At 49.0% G+C, this 21,928-nt stretch overlaps 2 protein-coding genes across 4 annotated transcripts in view; one reads left to right on the top strand and one right to left on the bottom strand.

The window, feature by feature from the left end:
* The window catches only part of NDRG1 (N-myc downstream regulated 1), a 57,068-nt gene extending 51,274 nt beyond the window's left edge, over positions 1-5,794 (top strand). For both annotated transcript variants that reach the window (XM_061172239.1, XM_061172240.1), the window contains 2 exons: positions 768-819; positions 3,799-5,794. In XM_061172239.1, the coding sequence (XP_061028222.1) occupies positions 768-819; positions 3,799-3,980 (234 nt within the window). In that variant the 3' untranslated portion in view covers positions 3,981-5,794. The remainder of the gene's footprint in view (positions 1-767; positions 820-3,798) is intronic.
* A 7,214-nt stretch (positions 5,795-13,008) lies between these two features.
* The window catches only part of CCN4 (cellular communication network factor 4), a 30,862-nt gene continuing 21,942 nt past the window's right edge, over positions 13,009-21,928 (bottom strand). Inside the window, exons 3-5 of one of the 2 annotated variants that reach the window (XM_061171687.1) lie at positions 20,298-20,558; positions 16,969-17,162; positions 13,009-15,236 (exon numbers count right to left, since the gene is read on the bottom strand). In XM_061171687.1, the coding sequence (XP_061027670.1) occupies positions 14,937-15,236; positions 16,969-17,162; positions 20,298-20,558 (755 nt within the window). In that variant the 3' untranslated portion in view covers positions 13,009-14,936. The remainder of the gene's footprint in view (positions 15,237-16,968; positions 17,163-20,297; positions 20,559-21,928) is intronic. The other variant, XM_061171688.1, reaches the window with a different exon arrangement.

Raw genomic sequence — 21,928 nt, 5'->3', positions numbered from 1 at the left:
CCATTCATCTATTCTTCCTTCTTTCCATCTTTTTCTTTCCTTCCATCCATACAGCCTTTCTTCTTTATGTCCATCCATCCTTTCTTTTCATTAATCTATCCATCGTCCTTCCTTCCTTCCTCCCTCCCTTCCTTCTTTCCTTCCTTCCTTCCTTCCTTCTTTCCATCCATTTTTTTTGTTTTCATCTATCCATTTATCCACCATCCTTTCATCCAGCCAGCCAGCCAGCCAGCCTGCTATTGAGGCTGAGAGTAAACTGTTATGGGGTTTGGAAAGCCCTGGGTTAATATACAAGACCACTGATTAATCATAAGACCTTGGACGGATTATTTATCTCTCCAAGTCTGCTCAGCTGTGAAATGTATGTGAAGATGGTACTAACCTTGTAAGGTTGTTGTCGGGAAGATGAGATAATGCTGCAAAGCCCTTAGCACAGTGAGTGGCTATTACATTCTAGACCCTGAGTTGGACACATCACTTTATCCAATGATGTCTTCTTTAGAGAAGCCCTCAGGAGTAGGTGTGGCACTCTGCCCATATTTTATAGGTGAGAAAACTGGCTCAGACAGGTCATGTAACTTCTGGTCAAAGCTAATTTTGGTCTCCATAATTATCCCATAGTCTTCCCTTTACTTTTGTGTTTTGTCCTATCAACCTGAGGTGGGCTTCTGTCTTGGACCAAGCTCTTTAATGAAGGTGGCCACAGGCACAGCTGCATGATCTGGACCTCTGGTGACTGACCGCACTTTCCCTCTTTTCTCTTGCAGCCGGCCAAGCTTGCTGAGGCCTTCAAGTACTTCGTGCAGGGCATGGGATACAGTGAGTATGGCCTTTCCTAGCAGGCGGTGGGTTGAAGGGCAGGTGTGGGAATTGGAACCAGGTTGGGATGAGTACAGTATTCTGTGTCACCTTGGCCAGCTTCAGCTTTTTTGCAAACTGGGCAGGTCAGGGAAGAAGTATTTAGGTGTGTGGAGGATGGGCAGCAGGGCAGGGGTTCTAGTATCTCCTCATACCATAGGGCCTCATTCCCCCTCCATTGTTGAACAGAAGCTGTTTCACACCAGGGAATGTTTTAAGGTTTAGGTGAGGATTATCCCTCTGAGCACCAAGAAGACAACAAACAATGAGACCATGAAAATCTTTTTAATTTTGATTACATACTTTCTAAGAGACTTGTAGTGATGATGGCGATGCTGGTAATGGCAATGATGATCATGATGATGGTGGTAATGGTGGTGGTGGTGATGATGGTGGTGATAATGATGATGGTAATGATGATGGTGATGATGGTGGTAGTGATGGTGGTGATGATGGTGGTGACGATGGTGGTAGTGATGGTGGTGATGATGAAAGATTAATAAATCCTTTATTTTTTTCTTATGTAATCATCACAATAATCCTGGGAGATACTCTTATCCTCATTTACAAATGATGAAACTGAGGCTTTGAGAGATTAAGTAAGGAGCAGAGTGGAGATCTGTGAAAGTTCTTTGAAAACTGTAAAGCTCTGAATAAGTGGGTGATAAAGTCACTGACATTCAAGGCAGAGCATGTCTTTGCTAAATCATTAGATTTGGGAATTGAAGGATAAATAGAAGCACAATTAAAGAACTTGGAGCTTCTTGCGTTATGATTATAGTTTATTTACAGACATTTATTCACAGACACATTTTCAGAAATGCAGTCCCATGACCAGGACAGACAACACCAAGTGTAAGCACACGGCCGGGCAGCAGCCACCGTTGGTGTATGTTGGTGTGTCAGCCACGGTTCCAGCCCTGATGTGGTTCTTTGGGTTCTTTCTGTCTGCTGCCTGGAATTATAATTCATGTGCCCACCTTAACAAGGAAGTCTGAGCGTCTAATCACTTCCCCCTGTTTTTTTTTGCTGAGGCTTAAACTGTTTGCTCATTTAAAATAGTAATGTTATGTTTGGTCAACGGACTGCAGTCTTAAGGTTGGCCTCAGCCGTGTTTAGTTTCTAGAGTGGCCGAGCCTGATTTACATGCTTCGGACAGGATCCCTGTCCCAACGTGCCCTCTTCCAACAGAAAACATCTGCTTGTGGGTCTCCTGCCTTTCCAGCCTCTCTCCCTCCGAGAAAGTGTGCAGGCAAAGGCAGTAACTAGAGAAGGCCTTCATTTACCTTGCAGCCATGAATGGCAACTCGTTTGTCTTGGACCTGCCCTGGGTTTAGATTTCTGCTTTGAAAGTGCTTTCTGGGGAGAAAGGAAGTGAAAGGCAGGCCTTGTTTTTCCCCCCACATAAGCTTCTATTTCCAGAAAGCCGAAGCATCCTGCAGGTCGTAGGGAAAGACAACAGAGAGAGCTGGAGGCATCAACCAAAGACAAAGTAATCATTCATTTGCTGAGTGCCTGCTCACGGCAGTGGGCCAGTATGATGAGCCCTCAGCATCCATGACACCATGCTAGGGTCACCAGAGCCCTGCCAGGTCAGTAAGCCCCCAGATCTGGGGTCAAGAAATAGGGGCTCAGAGAAAATATGTGAGCAACAGATGTAGGGTTGATCCCGATTTTTTTTCTGGATTCAACAACTAGCTCTGTAAGAAGAGGATTCAGTACAGCAAGAATGAATTCTGTCTGTGGGTGTCTGCCACAGAAAGCCAACACCTATGCCCACTGAGCGAATAATGTAACCCCTACATGCCTGTGTATTTATCAACTGCCTCAGTGTGTGATATCCATTATTCAATATGGCCTTGGCAATGATGCTTCAGTTGGGTGGTGTAGTAGTTTCCCAGGGCTGCCATAACAAATCCCCACCAACTGGGTGGCTTAAAACAACAGAAATTTATTCTCTCACAGTGCTACAGTTCTAGAGGCTAGAAGGCCAAAATCAAGATGTAGGCAGGGCCATGCTCCCTCCAAAGATCCTAAGAAGAATCCTTCCTTGCCTGGTCCCAGCTTCTGGTGGTTGCCAGCAGTCCTTGGCTTGTAGCTGCATCACTCTGATCTCTGCCCTGTCTTCACATGCCTTCTCCCCGTGTGTACGTGTGTCTCCTCTTCTTAAGAGGAAACCAGCCATGGTATTAAGAGTTCACCCCAACCCAGGGTGACCTCTTCGTATCTAAATAGATCTGAAAAGACCCTATTTCCAAAGAAGGTTACAGTCTGGGGTTCCGGTGGACATGAATTTGGGGGGATGCTTCCACCCAGTACAGGGATTTTTTGTCTTCATTCCACCTTTTAAGCCACCTGCTGTGTTCAAGGGCATTTTAGATCCTTTGGAATGGCCAGTGCCGTTGACAGTACCTGGGAGCTCACAGGTTTCCTGAAGGAAGAGATGACAGCTGACCCCTCTATGTGGCCTTGGTTTCCAGCCTGTGGTGTGCAGGGATTAGCCTGGCCAACCTTGACCGTCCTCCCCGCTCTGGCAATTGTTGACCTTACAGGGTGGTGGGCACACACCCCGGCGCTGCTACCAGGGGGTCAGGGGTAGTATTCCCATTTTATAGCGGGGGCTGGGGGCTCAGAGAGGGACACTCCCAAAGTCCCAGAGCTGGGATTCAAGTAGCAGGTAGCAGACAGAGCTGGGATTCAGACCATTTGTGGGTTCACGCCGCCGTGGGATCGCAGCAAGTCCTCACTCCCCCTGGGTCTTGCGCTCTACCTCTGTGGGCAGACACAGAAACTATGGGGAGCCCAGCAGCCGGATGGCTGCGAGGATGGACAGGAGCAAAGGTGCCCAGGTGGGCGGGGCACACAGCAGGCAGCATCCCCGGCGTGCAGGTGCCTCCAGCGCTGGCCCATCCCCTCACGGGTCTCTCTCCTCTCTCCCAGTGCCCTCCGCCAGCATGACACGCCTGATGAGGTCCCGCACAGCCTCGGGCTCCAGCGTCACGTCCCTGGAGGGCGCCCGCAGCCGCTCCCACACCAGCGAGGGCGCCCGGCTGGACATCGTCCCCAACTCCGGCGGCACCGGGAGCAGCGCAGGGCCCAACTCCACGGAGGTGTCCTGCTAGGTGGCCTTGGGGACGGCCGCCCCTGGACTCTGGGATCAGTCGCTGTAGCTGCCCCTCCTCCGGCCCCTCCCCGCCCCTGCCTGCCAACCACATGTAGCTCGGTATTAATCCAAAGCTTATTTTGTACGACAAAGTGAGATTGGGTTTGTGGAGGGCTCCCTTTCCGGCGAGGGCGGGGCGGGGTGGACCAAAGGGAAAGAAGCATCTCAGTGTCCTGTTTCCACTAGCGAGCGGCCTAGAGGCCACTCTCTTACCCTCCCTCAGAGACACCAAACTGCCAAAAACAAGAAACACAGAGCAAACACTTGATCAATCCAAGGCTAGGCTGACCTGAGCATCCTGCCGCGAAGGGACGTTTTGTTGGAAGCCCAGCCCACCTACTTCCTGTTTCCTTTCCAACTAAAGAAAAAACAGACCCAGATTCTGGAAACCAAACCCTTTCTGATTTGGAGAGGGGGAGTGCAGGGAATGGTGGCGAGCTCTTTTAACAAAGCCAAACAGGAAGCTGGGAAAGAGGTGGAATTTATGCGGAGGCTCGGAAGTGTTTGGAAGAGCAAATCTCTGTAGTGAACTTGAAGAAGTAGATTTTTTTTTTTTTTTAAACATCTTTATTGGAGTATAATTGCTTTACAATGGTGTGTTAGGTGGATGGAGTTAGAGTCTGTCATACAGAGTGAAGTAAGTCAGAAAGAGAAAAACAAATACAGTATGCTAACACATATATATGGAATCTAAGGGAAAAAAAAAAAAGAAAAAGTAGATTTTTAACGTCTGTGCATATACACACACTTTTTAGTGCCGATGCCAGAAGACTGTTTTTCTGGCATTTTTTTAATGGACAACAGAAGCAGGCGACAAAATCTCCCAGTTTTTCAAAGAAACGGTCTTGGCAAACGTTTGGTATCGGGGGTTTGAGGCTTTGATTCTGCTGCCTGCCTCTTCCTCCACGTCGCCTACTTCCTATCCCAAATACATGGACGGGTGATTATTTCACTCATGGGGAAGATCATGTAGATTTGTAGTTGCTTCTTTGAAATGGAGGGCTGTGCCTGGCTGTGATGCGTCTCCATGCAGTGGCCGGGGGAGGGGGGCAGGGGCATTGGGGTGGGGTGGTATTTTTGGTTATTAGATGTACAGGATTCCTCGTGGTCATGATGGAATCCAGTGCAGTTGTGATTTCAGTTGATCCCATCTGGTTCCCAGGAGTCATGTGTGATTGAGTTAAATCTAGCTTCCAATCTTTTGACAACCCGGGTTGAATCTGAACTTGACTGCCAAACATTTCTGACCTGGTGACCTTCCGGGATCTTCAGATAGAACTCTTTGCTCTTGTAGGGGGTGGGGATTCCCTTGGGGAGTGGTGGCCCAGAAGATGCAAGGATTCTGGAATGTGTATTCCATGGGATTTCCTTCCCTCTCCTGCCTTCCCCTCTTCCCTGCCCCTCTAACCTCTTGCTGAACGGGGTGGCACCACTGACATTTCTGGGCAACGTCAGCGTAGCTGTCAAGTTCCTGTACTACTTACTGCCTTTTGATTTTGACTTTGGCTAACCGTGGATCTTCTTATAGGAAGTTTGATCAGAGTGAAAGGAACATTGTGACTCAGCCGCCGGGGCCTAGTGGTTACTGGGAGGAATAGTCAAGCCTTCTAGGTAGCTTGGGGGGATAATGGCTCAGTTTATCTGCGACCTACCCCCTGGGAGGCAGAAATGGCTGAATCAGAACAAGAAACTGTTGTGTACAAGTCTTTCCAGAGGAGTTTCTTAATGAGATATTTGTATTTATTTCCAGACCAATAAATTTGTAACTTTGCAGTGGCTTGTGTCTTTTTCCTCCGCCTGAGAGGTCGTGCATTGGGATGGGTCTTACCTTACCTGGGGCTTCCTACCACATGTCCCTCCCCTTTGGAATTCTTTGCTTTAGAGAATCCCTGTCCAGTAAACATATAATACGAACCACAGATGTAACTTCAAATTTTCAAGTAGCCACATTAAAAAAGGTAGAGACAAGTGAAATTAACTTTAATAATTTAACCCAACATATCCAAAATGTTATCATTTCAACATAGGATCAATATAATTATTAAGGTATCATGCATTCTCTTCTTCCTCCTAAGAAATCCAGGGTGTGTTTTACATCACAGCACATCTCAATTCAGACCAGCCCTGTTTCAAGCGCTCAATAGCTGAATAATACAGTGACAAAGGGATCAAGCTTTTCAACCTATAATTAGAAGGAAACATCTTTTTTTACATTTTATTTTTATTATAGAAAAGCATGTGGAAAGACCACCCAGTGACAATCCCTGTAATGCTTCTGGCCCTTGTATTTTTTTAAAAAATGTAGACACAACAGGTTTCAGTACAACCTCCCATTTCTATTTAAAATTAGTTTAAAATTTACAAAACAGTTGCAAAGATAGTACAGAGAGTTTCCATATACCCCACCTCCAGTTTCCCCTATTATTATTAGCATCTTATGTCACTACAGTGCATTGGTCACAACTAAGAAATCAACATTGATAGATTACTATTAACTAAGCTCCATACTTTCTTGGGATTTCACTAGTTTTTCCCTGTTGTCCTTTTTCTGTCCCAGGATCCCGTCCAGATACCAGGTTACATTTCGTCATCATGCCTGCTTTGCTTCCTCTGGCCTGTAAGAGATTCTCAGACTATCCTTGCTTTTGATGACCTTGACGGTTTTGAGAAGCCCTGGTGGGGCGTTTTGTAGAACGGCCTTCAATTGAGGTTTGCGTATATGGCTTTCTCATGGTTCAGCTGGGGTTCTGAGGTTTTGGAATGAAGACCCCAGAGGCTCAGTGCCATTCTCATCACCTCGTGCTGTCAGCATGATGGGGCAACGTGATTTAACACGGATGAGGTTGACCTTGATCGCCTGGCTGAGGTCGTGTTTGCCAGGTGTCTCAACTGTTAAGTTACTTTTTCTGCTTTTCCATACTTGTTCTTTTGAAGCAAGTCCCTAAATGCAGCCCACACTTAACACCCCCCTCCTTTTTAAACAACTATCTTACTGTTTATTATATTGTTTTTTTCTTCACGTACCTTGAAGAGTTTCTTAGTGTAAGTAGCTGTAAACACTTTTGCAGCCCGCATCATCGTGCAGCAAGTGCCTGGGCAGGAAAGAATGAGGTGACCGTGTGTGGTGTGCAGGTCAGGAAGGGAAGCAGGAAGGGTTTTAACGCATAAAATACAGCACATAATATTGCCAAAGAAACCACTGATAGTGAAGTGTAATTCTCCAAATGTTCCGATTGTGTGACATTTCTTTATTAATAAGTTAAACAGCGATGTGGAGGCAGGTCTCAATATAATTTCAAGGTAGTGACGAGCGTAATAGCACTTCGAGAAAACTGCCACAATTGTGGTAAGAAAAATACATGTGATTTCAACTGGTGATATTAGGGTTGTGGCCCACAATGCCACGTTGCAATTAGAGATTAGTAAAAACAAAGATTCATTTCCCCCCCATCCAAGCACATGACCCCTGAATTTAATCCATGGATCCCTGGTCCAAGGACCCGAGGTTAAGGAGCCCTCCTTTAGATGCAGGAGGAGAAGCATGTAGGCTCATCCTTATTCTACATTCACAGTAAAGGCCTTTTCTGTGACGGATCCTGTGTGAGAGTCAGGAACAAAGGAAAGGCAGGCATAGAAGAGCCAGCAAGGAATCACCATGGCAGTGGGTGCATATGTGGCACAGAGACCCCCTGGACCTGCCACGATCAGCTCCTTGGAGCTCACGCTTCCATCGAGAGAAATGAGCTGTTGCAGGTGTTCGCATGTATCAGGTGCTATTTAGAGATGGTTTGCCCAGAGGCTGCTTGGCCAGCTGGGGATCTATTTCTGTTTTCCTAGCTGCTTATTTAGGTTTCGATCCCCAGACCCTTGGGTGTCAGCAGCAGCTGGGAGACCAAGTGTGCACCAAGATCAACCACGTGCAGGCTCTACAGGGGCAACAGAGGCCCATCTGCCACCTTCCTCATTCCGATTCTCAGACACAACCTCACTACTGGTCACTGGATGGGTCCCTAGATATAGCCTAAATCCATCTTGGGCTTCTCAGGCGGCATGGAAACCCTTCAACTGTGTTCCACGTGGAATCCAAGGGCAGAAGGGGAAGTGTGGCCTTATGGGTTTGGAGACGGGATTAGGGAGGCGGCCCCGTGAGCAGATGAGCCTCCTTCTTTGTAAGAACAGATTTCCCTGCATCTCTAAAGCATAAAACGATGGGCTCCTTGACCTTCTGGTTCTTGGACCTGGAACCAAATGGGTCTTTGTGTCTTTCAAGGGTAAGAATTGGATGGGACCAGCTTGATTCTAGTGTCCACTCGCTGTCCAATCAACTATGAGCGTAAGAGCATCTCGAGATAACTGCCACCATTGTGATAAGAAAAATATATGTGATTTCAACTGGTGATGTTAGGGTTTGTGGCCCACCTTTAGGTCAGAGGAGACGCTGCATTGCAATCAGAGGTTAGTTCACACTACTCCCGTCCCCTCCTCCACATACACACGGCAGGATTCCGAGTAATTGATGTAGCTGTAGCCGGTGAATTGCTATGTCCTTTGCCATTAAACCCACTGACAGCCAAACTCCCTGTTGCAGGAAAGGCCCTTCCTCATTCCTGCTCGGAGAAATTTCCTGAACACCCCGCCCTCCCCAGGAAGCACTGACCATATGACCTCGTGACAAGGGCACCCTGCAGAGAATACATCACTAATAACAGTAATATGTAGCGTTTATTATAGTTTCTTTTCCCTTTTTATCTTTATCTGTGAGGATGAGTTATCCTTGCTTCACAGATATGAAAGCCAAGGCTCGCAGAGATGAAATGGCTTGTGCAGCCATTTCTAAAATGGATTACGTCCCTCTTGTCTGGAAAACAGTTGGCTGAGAGCATGACTAATGCAACCACCTATTGACGTCTTGGGACTGTAGAACATTGGTTAGTTCCTGGGACTAATAAACTGGAGGACCTTGTGGCTTTTATTGCCCATGGGGACATTTGTCCCTCCATTAAGTAGTCCCACCCAGGCAGTGACCAGCCTTTACCGTATCTTTCATCTGGTTCTTAATTCTTCTGTCTCCTCCTTTGCCGGCAGGCTGACATTTTTCTCATTGCCATCAATAAGCCAGGCTTTAGCAGCTTCCTCTTCCTCTTTATGGGATGGACTAAGAAACGCACTTTCGCTAGTGGTGTATGAAAAACAAGATTTAGCATGGAGATCTGGAAACATTCTTTGCAGCATATAATATACGAAACCATACATGGGCTTGGTGCCAGCTCTTTCATCTCCTTAGAAATCATTTTTGCTCAGTTCTACATTGGCGAGAACCCAGGTTCAGCTGGAACTGGGACCTCTGAATACATAGGATGCTTCTGTATTTTCATTTCATCGGTGGAGGGTGAGAGAGAACACTGACTTCTCTGCTATGTGCTTTTTAACCTTCATAATAAAATGCTCTGGCCATTTTCCCTGAATCCCATTTTCCCAAAACTTCAACCACCTGATATCATCAGAAATCTTTCCCAGAGTCTACACATTCATCTTAATTGGAGGCATCCATTGGACTCCACGATCTGAATTCCAATTTTGAAAAAAGTATGTTTCAGGATAGAAGTGTACTTGGAAATGATTCATGGGGCAATTATTTTTGTACTGGAATGGATTCTCCCCTAGACTTTATTATAATAGCATAACGTGTTTTGGGGGGATTTGGATGAGGGGCATTTAGCTGGAAGGTATCAAATGCATCATTCACTTCACTTCCTCAGCCATCTGCACATCTGTTCAAAGAGCTGAGCGTGTGCTATGCACTGCACTGGGTTTGGGAGACACCCTTCCTGCCTTCAAGAAGCTGGGGGGCTTAATCAAATTACAGCATAAAATGAAAACATAAAAATAAAAAGTTAAGGGATCGAGAAGCATAGGATTGAAATATTAAAGCATTCAACTGAATATCGGTGACACTTTTTCTTTACCTTTGCGATAGGACTAAATAGGTAAAATATGCAGACACAAACACTGACTTCAATTCTTACCATCGCCTTGCGGGTTATTCCCAGTTCATAAGGAAACCGACTCAGCTAAATAATAGATGCGTTTGTTAAGTGCTTACCATGTACCAAGCGCTATTCTAAAGCTTTTCATGCATTTTGCATTTTGGTTATCACATCATCACCCCCACAAGGAAGGTACTGTCATATTTTGCATTTCACAGCTGAGGAAGCTGAAGCACAGATCGGTTAAGTGAGGAATTCCGGTAAAGAATAAAGGATATAAAGATCCACCGGACTCCCAAAGTCAGAACTGGTCCCATTGCGTCATGCAACCTTCCTTATACTTCATTTCACTCCCCTTGGTTCCCAAGGCAGCTGGCAATAGATCTCTATCCACCTATCCCTCCATCCATCCAACCCCTGCTACCCAGTCCCTGACATGTACAAGGCTCAGAGGATGCAGTCATGGTCTCTGACCTCCAGGTACCCACAGGGCAGTTGGGGATATAAAAAGGCATTGAATAAATGAGTAAGTGAATGAATGAATGAATGCCAAATGTTCACTTTATATTTACATGAGATGTCTTCCGGCCTGGACACATTTGTACCCCTGGTGTTTTCTACATGCCAGAATTCATATTTCTCAGTGCATTTCCAAACTTTTAGCTATTTTTATTGTCATGTATAAAATATCTGGGACCTAATTTCCACCATCTGCACATTTATTGAACGTGTTCAATGTTCCATCATTGCCTCATAATAACTGAATATACAAGAAAACTCACCCAATCCAGTAAGTCACTTTGCTGATGATTTATTGCTTTAAGGCGAAAAGCTATAAACAGGGAATTTGAGCAATGAAAACCCTTCACATTAAATAAACACGTTCCATGCTACACAAATCATGAGAAAAATGAGGACTGTTGTAAAACATGACAGATTGCCCAAGTGCTATTTTTCCTCTATTGGGAAATTCCAAGACATTTCTTCATATGTATTTTTTAGTCACAAAAATGGCAGTAGGAATACTTAAATATTAAGTCATAGTCTGAAAACAGATACACACACACACACACACACACACATATATATACACATACATACAACACATATGTATATGTGCAGAAATACACAGCTGGCCATTCTGACCATTCATGATTCCCAGCTCTGCAGGGTTATCATTGCAGTTACTTTGGATCAAGATAAGTCTTTAAAAATCAGTGACCTAATTCAATATAATAGTCACAGGCTGCATTACCTCCCCACAACCTCTAGGTATACACAGTACTTACAATGTCAATGAGAGTCTAGACAATCATATCACTTGAATCTACCTTCTTTGATCACTCTCTGAATCACTTTCAAAGTTAAAATTGCAGCTATTGTCAGTAAAGCACGTCTTGTGACTTTTGATTCGGGTGTCAGACTAACCTTGGTTTGCAATCCTGGTAATTCATTAGCTGGTAAGACATTGAGCAAATAACTTTTTTTTTTTTTTTTTTTTTAAAGGGAACGCTATTTGTTTATTTATTTATTTTGGCTGTGTTGGGTCTTCGTTTCTGTGCGAGGGCTTTCTCTAGTTGCGGCGAGCGGGGGCCACTCTTCATCGCGGTGCGCGGGCCTCTCACTGTCGCGGCCTCTCTTGTTGCAGAGCACAAGCTCCAGACGCGCAGGCTCAGTAGTTGTGGCTCACGGGCCTAGTTGCTCCGCGGCATGTGGGATCTTCCCAGACCAGGGCTCGAACCCGTGTCCCCTGCATTGGCAGGCAGATTCTCAACCACTGCGCCACCAGGGAAGCCCCTGAGCAAATAACTTAACCTCTAATAGCCTCAGCTACCTTATTTCTAAAATGGGTAAATGATAATAATGCCGTATCTCATAGGTTTGCTCTGAGGATTAAATAAGACAGTGCAGTAAAGCACCCAGTATAAGGCCTGGTAAGTGCTCAACAGATGCTAATGGTAAGGTTTAGAAGCATCAGTGGTTTAGTAAATTCAGGTCTCCTCTTTCCCCTACACACCTACACACACAAGAGATGTTCACTCCAAGCACTTACATGAATTTCTTCACCAAAAGTTGACAAATCTTTAGCATACCTTTCCCTTCCCCCAGAACATGGGGTCACAAGGGACTAGAGTGGCAAGCTTCCTGCTCTATTTGATCCCCCCACCAACGCGACACTCCGATAGGGCTCATTCAGGCTCTCTCCGGAGGCCTCCCCAAGAGCAAGGCAGAGTGGAATAAGCTGGGATTTGGGTTGCTACTTTGGGGGGGCAGATTTCCCAGCCTCTTTGAGTCCCAGACTTCCCACTTATAAAACGGGCAAGAGATGCTTACTCAAAATCGCTGCGATGATTAGTACTATAATTCAAAACTTAAGAGTGCTTGGTACCAAGCAAGCGCTCTAAATAAAGGGACAGCTTTTCATTATGATTATTATTCTTAACTTTTATTGTCTCAGGGCACACCATGGCTGGGCCCATAGCTCCTTCCCCATGACTTCAAAACATGGGGCTGAGACGTTCCCTCTGGGGCCTGCATAGGATAGATCTATTTCTCAAACCGGAGCATTCCGGCCACACCATCCCACCCATTCCCAGGATAAAACCCCCAATTCCTCCAACCAGGCTTCCTATGATCTTGGAAGCCACGCTCACGTTCCCAAACTGGGAAGCAAATTCAGTAAGAACCTAGCTCTCGGGTGTCTGCTGAATTTCAAATGGGGTCAGCGTTCACCTAGTCCTTGTAGTTTGTAGGTGGCAGGTGATTTCACTCTACGAAAATCCAACATGTTCCATGTAGACTTAGAGAAGAGATTATTCATGGGGTAAATTCTCTTCACACAGGAATTCTTGTTTTGTTTTGGGTTTTTTTCCAATAAAAATGTACATTTCTTTCAATAGTAAATGTCTTTCTATGGCATTTAAGATTTGGCTGATAAAAATCACATTGTCATGTACCTTTGGAAGAAAGAGATCTTCTGAATACAAGTAGGAACATGTACACAATTTCCTTTATTCATCAAATACACATTGAGCACCATTGTATGCCTTACATCGGGCATTCAGGAGGTCACCGTAAGGAGGGCACATTCTCAACCCTTTTTCCCTGTCTAGGAATACCTCTGCTCGCCACCCAGATTTCCCTCACGAATAACCACACCATCACTCAGTCTGCAGCACTGGGTAACAAAATCATCTTCAGCCACATATGAGAGCTGGTTCTGATTTGAAGGAGGGAACGATCTGTAGGGGATTCATGGATTTTGGTTTAGCCCAGATTTTGTTTGATGCTTAGGCACGTAAATAATCTGAAAGTCAGACACTCTCTTCTCTTGTGAAAAGAGCTAGAGACACAACAATAAGAACCAAAAATGATGCAAGAATCGCCTGTCCTGACATGTTTTCCTGCTCTGATACATTTGGAAGCTCTAAAAGTAGAGGGAAAAGATGGGTTACAGAGTCAATTCAGCTTGGATTTGCATTCCGACTCCTCCACTGACCAGCTGGGTGACTTCAGTCAAGCTCCCTTGCCTTTCTGAGCTTCTGTTTCACATTTGTAAGAACAGAAATAATAACGGGCACTTTTCAACACGACCTCGAAGTTTCCATGAGCTAGTGTTAACGGTTACGTAAAGCACTGAGAACAATGTCTGACACAGAGAAGGTACTATATAAAAGAATTATAGCAGTAAATATTTATATTTTACTAATAAAATAAATAATAGCCTCATTTCCATTACTAGCAACTTTCTCTTCCTTTTGTTGAATAGCTTCAAGCCCTTTCAGCTTTTCATCGCTGTTAAATATACTTCTGTTTTGAAACAACTGGTTAACCTCTGTCTTTGCACCAGAACTGGGTTTTATGGGTCAGTAGACCCACAGTCTGTGAAATGGGTCACTGAGGCAGAAAGAGACATGTCCTGGGCCCAGGGACCCTTGCCACCCTAGGCTGATGCAGACTGGACCTACTTCTTGGTTTGTGAAACTACTTCTTGGTTTGACCCACACTCAACCTGGACCCAAGGCTCCCTAAGAGCACAGGAATGTCACAGGGCACCATTCTCAGGGGTCAGAGACATCACCCCAGGGGACTCTACCAACTCCCATGAGCCCCCATGCAGGGAGAGGAGCCAGATGTGAGGAGCCTGGCCGATTGCCCAGCGCCCTGCCCTGTCCACGAGCAGCAGATTCAGGGCTGGGGTCAATCGCTCCTTCTGAAAATTGGCTGACCTTGTTCTGACCCTGGAGTATTGACTGGGGACTTCTCCCAGGAACAATAAGGAAGTTTACCATCTTGCATTTCTGACTGGGATGAACCCAGTGTACACCCTTCACAGTGCAGGGGTGAAGAGAAACCTAACCTCAACAATGCCCAGAATAATGGATACAATTGTTCATTAAAAAAACCAAACCCAAACAGCCATTCACCTCACTTGGCAAATGTTGGGTGAACTTGGGAGGCACAAATCTTTGGAATGAGAGATACTTTGGTGTGCGGTGGTCAAAACTGTCGATTAGAGTAGTTCTAAATCCCATCTATCCTTCTGAATGGACCCAGAGAGTCTTACGATTTGGTATTTAAAGAAGGAATTAGTGACATTGAATGCCTAGCTGATTCTGTTCCTTGAGACTTGGGCAAGATCCAGCAGGACTTCCAGTGACTTGGACAGGCGGATCAGGCTTGGGTATTGACCAGAACAGCTGGAGACAGGCACTTTCCTTGGAGTGCACGTGGAATTGTCAAGGAGAGGACCCATGGTCTGGGCTTGAGCGGCACCACGATGGGTGCTTTGGGTGGTCGGAGACAGGAAAGGGGGCCACGGGTCCGGATCAGGGTAAGGTGGATAAAAGAAGGCTCAGTGTGGGCCTCAGAAGGCTGTCTCCTTTACAAGCATGGGGCCAGGCCTCGAGCTCATGTTTTGTGCCTGCCTAATTGGCAATTTCTGAGAAGTCAGGGTAGGAATCCAAGTCAGCAAAAATATCGTTGGGATTCCGACAGCTCAGATTGCAGAAGCAAGCATTAATCCACAGGGCCTGGCGGGAGAAGCCAGGCCCGTCGGGACACTGGAAGGAGATGTCGATGGTTTTGGACTTGTAGGGGATGCAGCACCTGTCGTCCGTGCAGACCCCACAGTACTTGGGCCGGTACGAACGTGTGCTGGTGCAGCCGGCTAGCGTAAAGTTCACGGGCACTTCTGGCTGGTACACGGCCAGACACTTCTTCCCTTCCTGCAGGAAAGGAGGTTTCAGTTGAGATGCTCAGAGGATCAACAGCCACTTTCTTCCCTCCAAGCCCTCAATTCTTCCCTTTTCACTCTCCATGCACTCCGCCTTACTTTCAGATTTGCAGCATCTTCCAACTGGGAAGGACCACCCCAAATACAGCAAGACCCAGTCATATTACGCAGGAGGAAACGGAGCACAGGACGGGACTGCCTTGCTGTGGTGGTACCTCTCAACCTGCGATTTCCCTTCTCTCCTGTGTTCCTGCCTTGCCAATGCCCAGTCCCTGGCCAGTTTCACTAACACGGGATGCCTTTGCGGCTGCTTTAGCCAATCAAGTACCCCTCGCTGGTTAGGGGCAGAACCATCATGGCCTCCCTGATTGGGGGATGCATTTTACCCTAAACTCCTCCTCCTCTGCCTCTGACAGACTCTCACACACACCCTTTCCATGCAATTTATTCATTCACAATCCATGCAACTGGATTGGCATTATCTAAAGGGAGTTCTGTCTCTCCACAGGGCTGTGGGCCACTCGAGGGTGGGGCTCTTTCTGTGTCCCTGCAGTCTAATTCTGTGCCTGGTACATAGTAGGCACTTACTAAACTCACTGAATGAATGGTTGTCGGGGTCTACTATGTACCGGCACCATGCCAGAAATGGGGGTAGAGCAGATCCAGGCGATGTGGGGTGGGTCTGAGGCTTGTATGATTGATCTGAGAGCTCTCGTAGGCACATAATTATGGAAATGAACTTGGGTGGAAAGCATGAGCCAACAGCAAGGGACGTGAATTAGTTCAGTGGTGAACCCACCTCTACCTCACGTGCACCGTGCATTCACCCAGCTTAGGACTCTGCTCCTCTTTGTCCTGTTGCTGGTAAACTTCCCTTCCATGTTTTCAGTTAAGAGATGTTTGCTGAGTACCAAGCACCAAGAATACAAAGGCTAGTAGGGCAGGGGAAATAATCAGAGAGGAAAAAGAGACAAGGGGAGGAACTGTGGGAAGCTAGGCTGTCTTGTCTGCTGGACAACCCTCTCCTCAGCATCCTCAAGAAACCACCAATGCTCCCCAAATGGAATCAGTGCTGAGTTTTTCTTTCTCTTTATTTTTCATGTGACACCAAGGCAGATGACCAGTCCTAAGGCGTTAGCAAGGAGGTCCTGGGTTAAGCAAATCAGATCCGTTTCTAACTCCAAGGACCGGGCCTTAGTCTACTGTGGTCACTACACCCTTGATCCTTTATTTTAATTATCTTTGACTCTCAAAGCTGGAAGGAATGTCTGAGATCAATTCTGGTGTTTTACCAATGAGGGGACTGGGGCTCAGAGAGGCAAGGAGATTGGCCATGGTCACACGCAGTCAGCAGCAGATGGGCATTTGACTCCAGCAGTCCTGAGTCCCGCTGTCCCCTACCGCCCCGTGTGGCTGTCACGTGAGTGGGGGCTGGCCCAGGAGCAGTCGGTGAAGGGTCCTTGGAATCACCACAGGAGAGCACTTCTGAGGGACCCTGGGATCTCTCCAGAGTCACCTTGATTGTAATAACATGGTCACCACTTCCACTGAGTGAAATTCACAACCCACCAACCCAGTGACACATGTTATCCCAAGAAACTGCTACAACGTGGGCTTAATTATTATACAAACGGCCCCCCACAAGCAAGCTCAGGAGCCGGGCTCAAAGCCAGGCTTGTCTGTTACGTCCGAGACACCTGCCCCACCCTGGGAGGGGGACCCACCTTGATGTGTGGCCAGAGGTCGACGTCACACGGCCGCAGGTTGCAGAGGCGGCTCTCCTGCTCAGGCCAGCACCGGGCATTGACGCTGGAGATGCGGGTGGAGACCCCCAGGCCGCAGCTGGTGGAACAGGGGCTCCAGGGGCTGGTGTAGGCTATGCAGTTCCTGTGCCATGGCTCTATCTCATCCATGACCGCTGTGGATGGGAACCAGATGCCCTGTGAGTTTCCAGTCTCTGTCAGCCCCCAATTCCTGTCGTCACCGCCCTAAGGGCTGGGGTCCCTGTACCTCAGGCAGGAGAGAGGTGGGCTGTCCCTCAGCACAGGAGGGCAAGTTGCCTTCTAACCAGCACAGTTTCCCAGGGAGAGGAGGACCGTTCTGAGCTCCTTATACCTCTCCGGAGGGAGGATCATCTTTAGAGACAAGTGGACCTAAGTTCAATTCCTGCTTGACCACCGAGAGGCTGTGTGATTCTAGACAACTCACTCTGGGCCTCAGGATCTTCACTAGAACAATAACATCTGCCTTGCAGGGCTGGTACGGCAATAAAAGGGTCCAGATATTGACTGAGTACACATCAGGCATCTGCAAGGTGCTGGGAATAAAAGGTTAAAACACACTGTTCCTGCCCCTGCAGAGATTATGTTATGTGGGGAAGGTCAAAGGGAAGTGCCTGCACTGTAGTACTAGTATTTCATCTGGGCGATGCTGAGGGCATCGTGGTTAAGGGGACACACAGGTTTCAGAGGCAAATGGCCTGGGTTCAGCTCTGAGCACCACCACTTAGTAGCGGGATAGCTTCCAATAAACTAGCTCCCACCTCCGTGTCCCCACCTGTCAGAGGGGTTGACAGTAGCACCTCTCTCCCTCCTGTCCCAGGCTGGGGACAGAAAAGATGGGTTCAGACACGTGACAGCGCTCAAGCTGTCCCTGGCCCTTAGTAAGCCCTCAGTAAACGTGAACTGAACCCCGACTCTTGGCTGGTTCTATCAATGCGTGTATCCTGGCATCCAGAACATGGAAAATGGAGTGAGCTAGAGATGGAGGCAGGTAAAAAGCCAGTAAGACCAAAATGAGATCTCACAGAAAGATGAACACGATACCCAAGAGAAAGACTGGAAGAGGAAGCCAGTCCAACCTGGCACACACATGCATGGAAACCAGAGAGAGGAACGGGCAGAGACAGTACGTGTGCAGGGGGAGACGGATGAATGAATGCAGGAATAAATGAGTAAGAGGAAAGGACGGACAAGACAGAAGAAAGAAAAAAGAGGCCTCTGAGGACAGAAGAGAGGAGGGTCCGGGCTGGGATGAGCTGGGGCTGCGAGCAGGGACGGAGAGGGCAGTGGGGAGGGATTTGCTTAGAAGGATGAAAGGGCTTTGGTTTCTGGGTCAGCCACTCGGCAGGGGCTCTGCTTGTGCTCGGTCAGAACGGGGTCACTGGGCCACACACAATGACACGATGGGCAGACAGCCGCTGCCCTGCACCCTCACCCCGTGACCCTCCTGTGCTCTGCCCTGGGAGGCCTGCTGGGGACAGAATTTCCCCGGCCACCTCCTCCATGGGCAGGGGATTGCTGCTTCAGGGGGCTGCTCAGCCCCGGGTGGGGCACCCCAAGCCCCATCCAGAGAGGCTGTGCATCCCTGAACTGTAGGGGTGGCAGTACCACCCTCCTTCCTGGTCCAGTCAGACCCCTGGGGGCGGGCAGCCTGGGGACAGGTCTCTATTCTGGCCTTTACACTCCCCTCTCCCCTCCCCTCCTCTCCCCTCCCCTCCCCTCTCCTCCCCTCTCCTGTCCAGTTTGTTCTTCTCTGAAATCCTCCCTCACTTGGCTTCTGAAACCCTCTTTCTCCTGTATCCGTCCTGCCTCTTGGATTCGTCTTCCTCAGCTTCATTCTCTCTCGCACCTTACATGGTGGTGTCGCAGGGCCACATCAGTGGTCCTCCATCGAGGCAATTTTGCCCCCTAGGTCACAACTAGCAATGTCTGGAGGTATTTTTGGTTGTCACTACTTGGCTGGAAGGCGCTACTGGCATCTAGTAGGTGGGGGCCAGGTGTAAACCTCCTCCTACAAAGCACAGGACGGTCCCCTCTATAAAGAACGATCCCGTCCAAAATGCTGTCAGAACCGAGGTCGAGAAACCCTGCTCTACGCAATCTCTCTGAGCAGTCTCATGCACTTATAACTTTAAAAACACCACCAGTACCCTCAGAACGCCCAAACTCCATTGCCATTTCTTCACTCCCTCATGTCCACTTGCCTGGTGGACACTTTCCTTCTAGAAGTGTCCTCATCTGCTGTCTTCCATGTCGTCAGACCCTCCTGGTTTTCCCATTACATGCTTGGCTCTCCTTCTCTGTCTCCCCCTCGGTCTCCTCTTCTGTCCTCCCTCAAACATCAGCCCCCCCCCACCTCTGCCCCAGGCCCCCCCAACACATTACCCCTAGGCCATCAGCAGCTCTAGGCCGGAGACTTCCAGAGCTCCCTCTCTGCCCCATCTCCCTCCTCCAGTGCTTCCCCCGCAGGATGCTCCTCTGGGTGATCTCATGGGCAGGGCACCCAGCCTCTACCTCAACCTGTCTCCAGCAAGGGGGCTCTCCTCCCCAGAAGTACTCCCTGCATTCTGTCCTAAGTAATGACGAGCCCCGGGAGTCTCTGTTACTCCTCTCTCTCCTTCCCCCCACCCGTTGTATTGACGCCGAGCCCTTCAGTCTTACTTGTCCAGTTCCTCTTGCATCTGTCCCTTCCTTGATACCTCTGCTCCCACTGCCCCAATTCAGGTCTCCTCAGCCCATATATCCATCCATGCATCCCTCCATCCATTCATCCATCCATATGACGAACATTGATTTGGTACCAGCTGAGTGTCTGGCAGCGGCTAGGCTCATATAGGCTGTGGGTGAAACAAACAGGTCTGTCCCTGTCCTCTGTCTCCGGAGCTTCCTCTGGCCTGGCTTACCTGGCTGAAGTCTCACCTGTCCACCCATCCCCCAGAGTGAGCGGGAAGCCATCCACTCCCTCTCTGCCCTTCCACCTGCTGCTCAAGCCTAAGGAGCCGCACGTGTCTGCTTCCTTTCCTACAAAGCACTTCCTCCTTTTACGCATGGAGGATCCCATAAGACAGGTGGACAGGTGGTCGTAGTTCCATTTTACCAGTGGAGAAATAGGGTCCCGGAGGAGATGTGACTTTCCCAAGGTCACACCGCTCCTGAGTGGTGGACTGGGGACTGGGGGCCGGGGGCTCCTGTCAATCACAGGTGGGCGGTCAGAGCTCCGGGAGGGTCCGCCCCCCCGACCCCAGGGCCCGCGCCCCGCGCCCAGCACCCACCGAAGGCGCCCGTGTGGCGCGGCGCCGTCTTGCGTGGCCTCCTGGCGTCGTCGTCGCACACCCACTGCTCGCAGCAGCGCCCGGGCACGCTCACCCGCCGGGCGTGGCGGCACCAGACGCGCGGGGGGCGCGCGCGGAGGCAGAGCGGCGTGCAGCCCACCGCGCCGCCCACGCACGTGCAGTTGTACTTGCAGTTGGGCTGGAAGGACTGGCCGTTGTTGTAGCGCACGCCGTCCAGCACGCAGCCCACGCCGACCACCTCTGTGGACACAGGCGCCGAGGGTCAGGCAGGTGGGCTCCGGCGGCCCCCCGCAGGGCAGCCCCGCCCCCGCTGGACCACGCCCCCCCATGTTCCCGTCGTAGGGGAGGGGCGAAGGCAGAGCAGTGTGAAGCCCCTGGGCCCAGCCGGTGTGGGGGGAGTTCGGTGGGACCTGAGCGGAGGGCGCGCCAGTTCATTTAACCCGCGGAGAAACCCGCAGTGCCAGTCTGGAGCGGGGTGAGAGGCCGGGACAGGGAGCCGTGTGGCTAGCCCCTTGTCCTATCCCATCAGGTGGCACAAAACCTGGTCCTAACAATTTTCTGCCTCCAGGGTCACAGTTCTGAGCCCAGCAGACGAGATGTAAGGGCAATTCGAACACTTTGAAACAAAGACTCAGTTCATTCAATGCAAATTTATAGAGTCGTCTAGGTGCTGGGGATTTAGTAGTGAAGCAAGGAGACAAAAAACCACGCCCTCGAAGAGGTTACATTGTAGTGGGGGACAGAGGAAAGACAACGGACCATCTAGAATGCTGATGGGGGCAGTAAAGCAGTTGATGGGATTGGGGGGGGCATGGTTTGCAGATTTAAACAAGGTGGGCAAGCAAAGCCTCACGGAGGTGAGGATGCTTCAGCAAAGATGAGAAGGAGGTGAGGAGATGAGCTGCCCAGGTCTTGGGGGAGGAGCCTTCCAGGCAGGGAGGGGCTGTAGGCGGGAAGACCCGAGGTGGGAGCAGCCTGGGATGTGGGAGAGGGCAGGGAAGGGTGAGAGAAAGTCAGGAGGCAGGAGATGAAATGAGAGGGGGCTTCCCTGGAGGCTCAGCGGAAAATACAAAGCTCTTAGAGCTTAGAACTGAGGCTGGCACACAGTAGGTGCTCAATGAGTAACTGTTGAATCAATGATATGAATTATGTTTCACAAAACACTCGTGGTGCTGAGTTGAGAACAGACTGATGGGGTACGGGTGGTGTCAGGAGTCCACACTAGGAATCCAGGTAAGAGGTGGTGGTGCTTGGACCAGGGAGGGACAGCCAGGAGGAGAAGGGCTCAGCTTCTGGGTATATTTGGAAGGACTTGCTGACAGATAGGATGCAGGATGAGAGGAGAAGCATCAAGAAGGACTCCTAGTTCTATGTCCTGAGCCCTGGAAGGAGAGGGATGCTCTGTCCTCAGAGGAGCAAGGTTGGGGTGGGTGGACTCAAGTTCCTCACTAGACACGAGATGCCTGGTTGACATCAGAATGGCCGTGTGGAGCTGGTTCTGCAAGCCTGGAGTTCCAGGAGAGATCTGGGGCTGCTGGGCCCCCACCAGCATTCCCACCCTTGATGTCGGGTCCCACCCTGAGGGCAGTGTCTGGAAGTGCAAGCAGAGA

The sequence above is a fragment of the Eubalaena glacialis genome, chromosome 17 (assembly GCF_028564815.1).
Source record: "Eubalaena glacialis isolate mEubGla1 chromosome 17, mEubGla1.1.hap2.+ XY, whole genome shotgun sequence".
NCBI classification, from domain to species: domain Eukaryota; kingdom Metazoa; phylum Chordata; class Mammalia; order Artiodactyla; family Balaenidae; genus Eubalaena; species Eubalaena glacialis.
The sequence above is the reverse complement of the archived record's forward strand: the minus strand, read 5'-3'. Positions and strand labels throughout refer to the sequence as shown.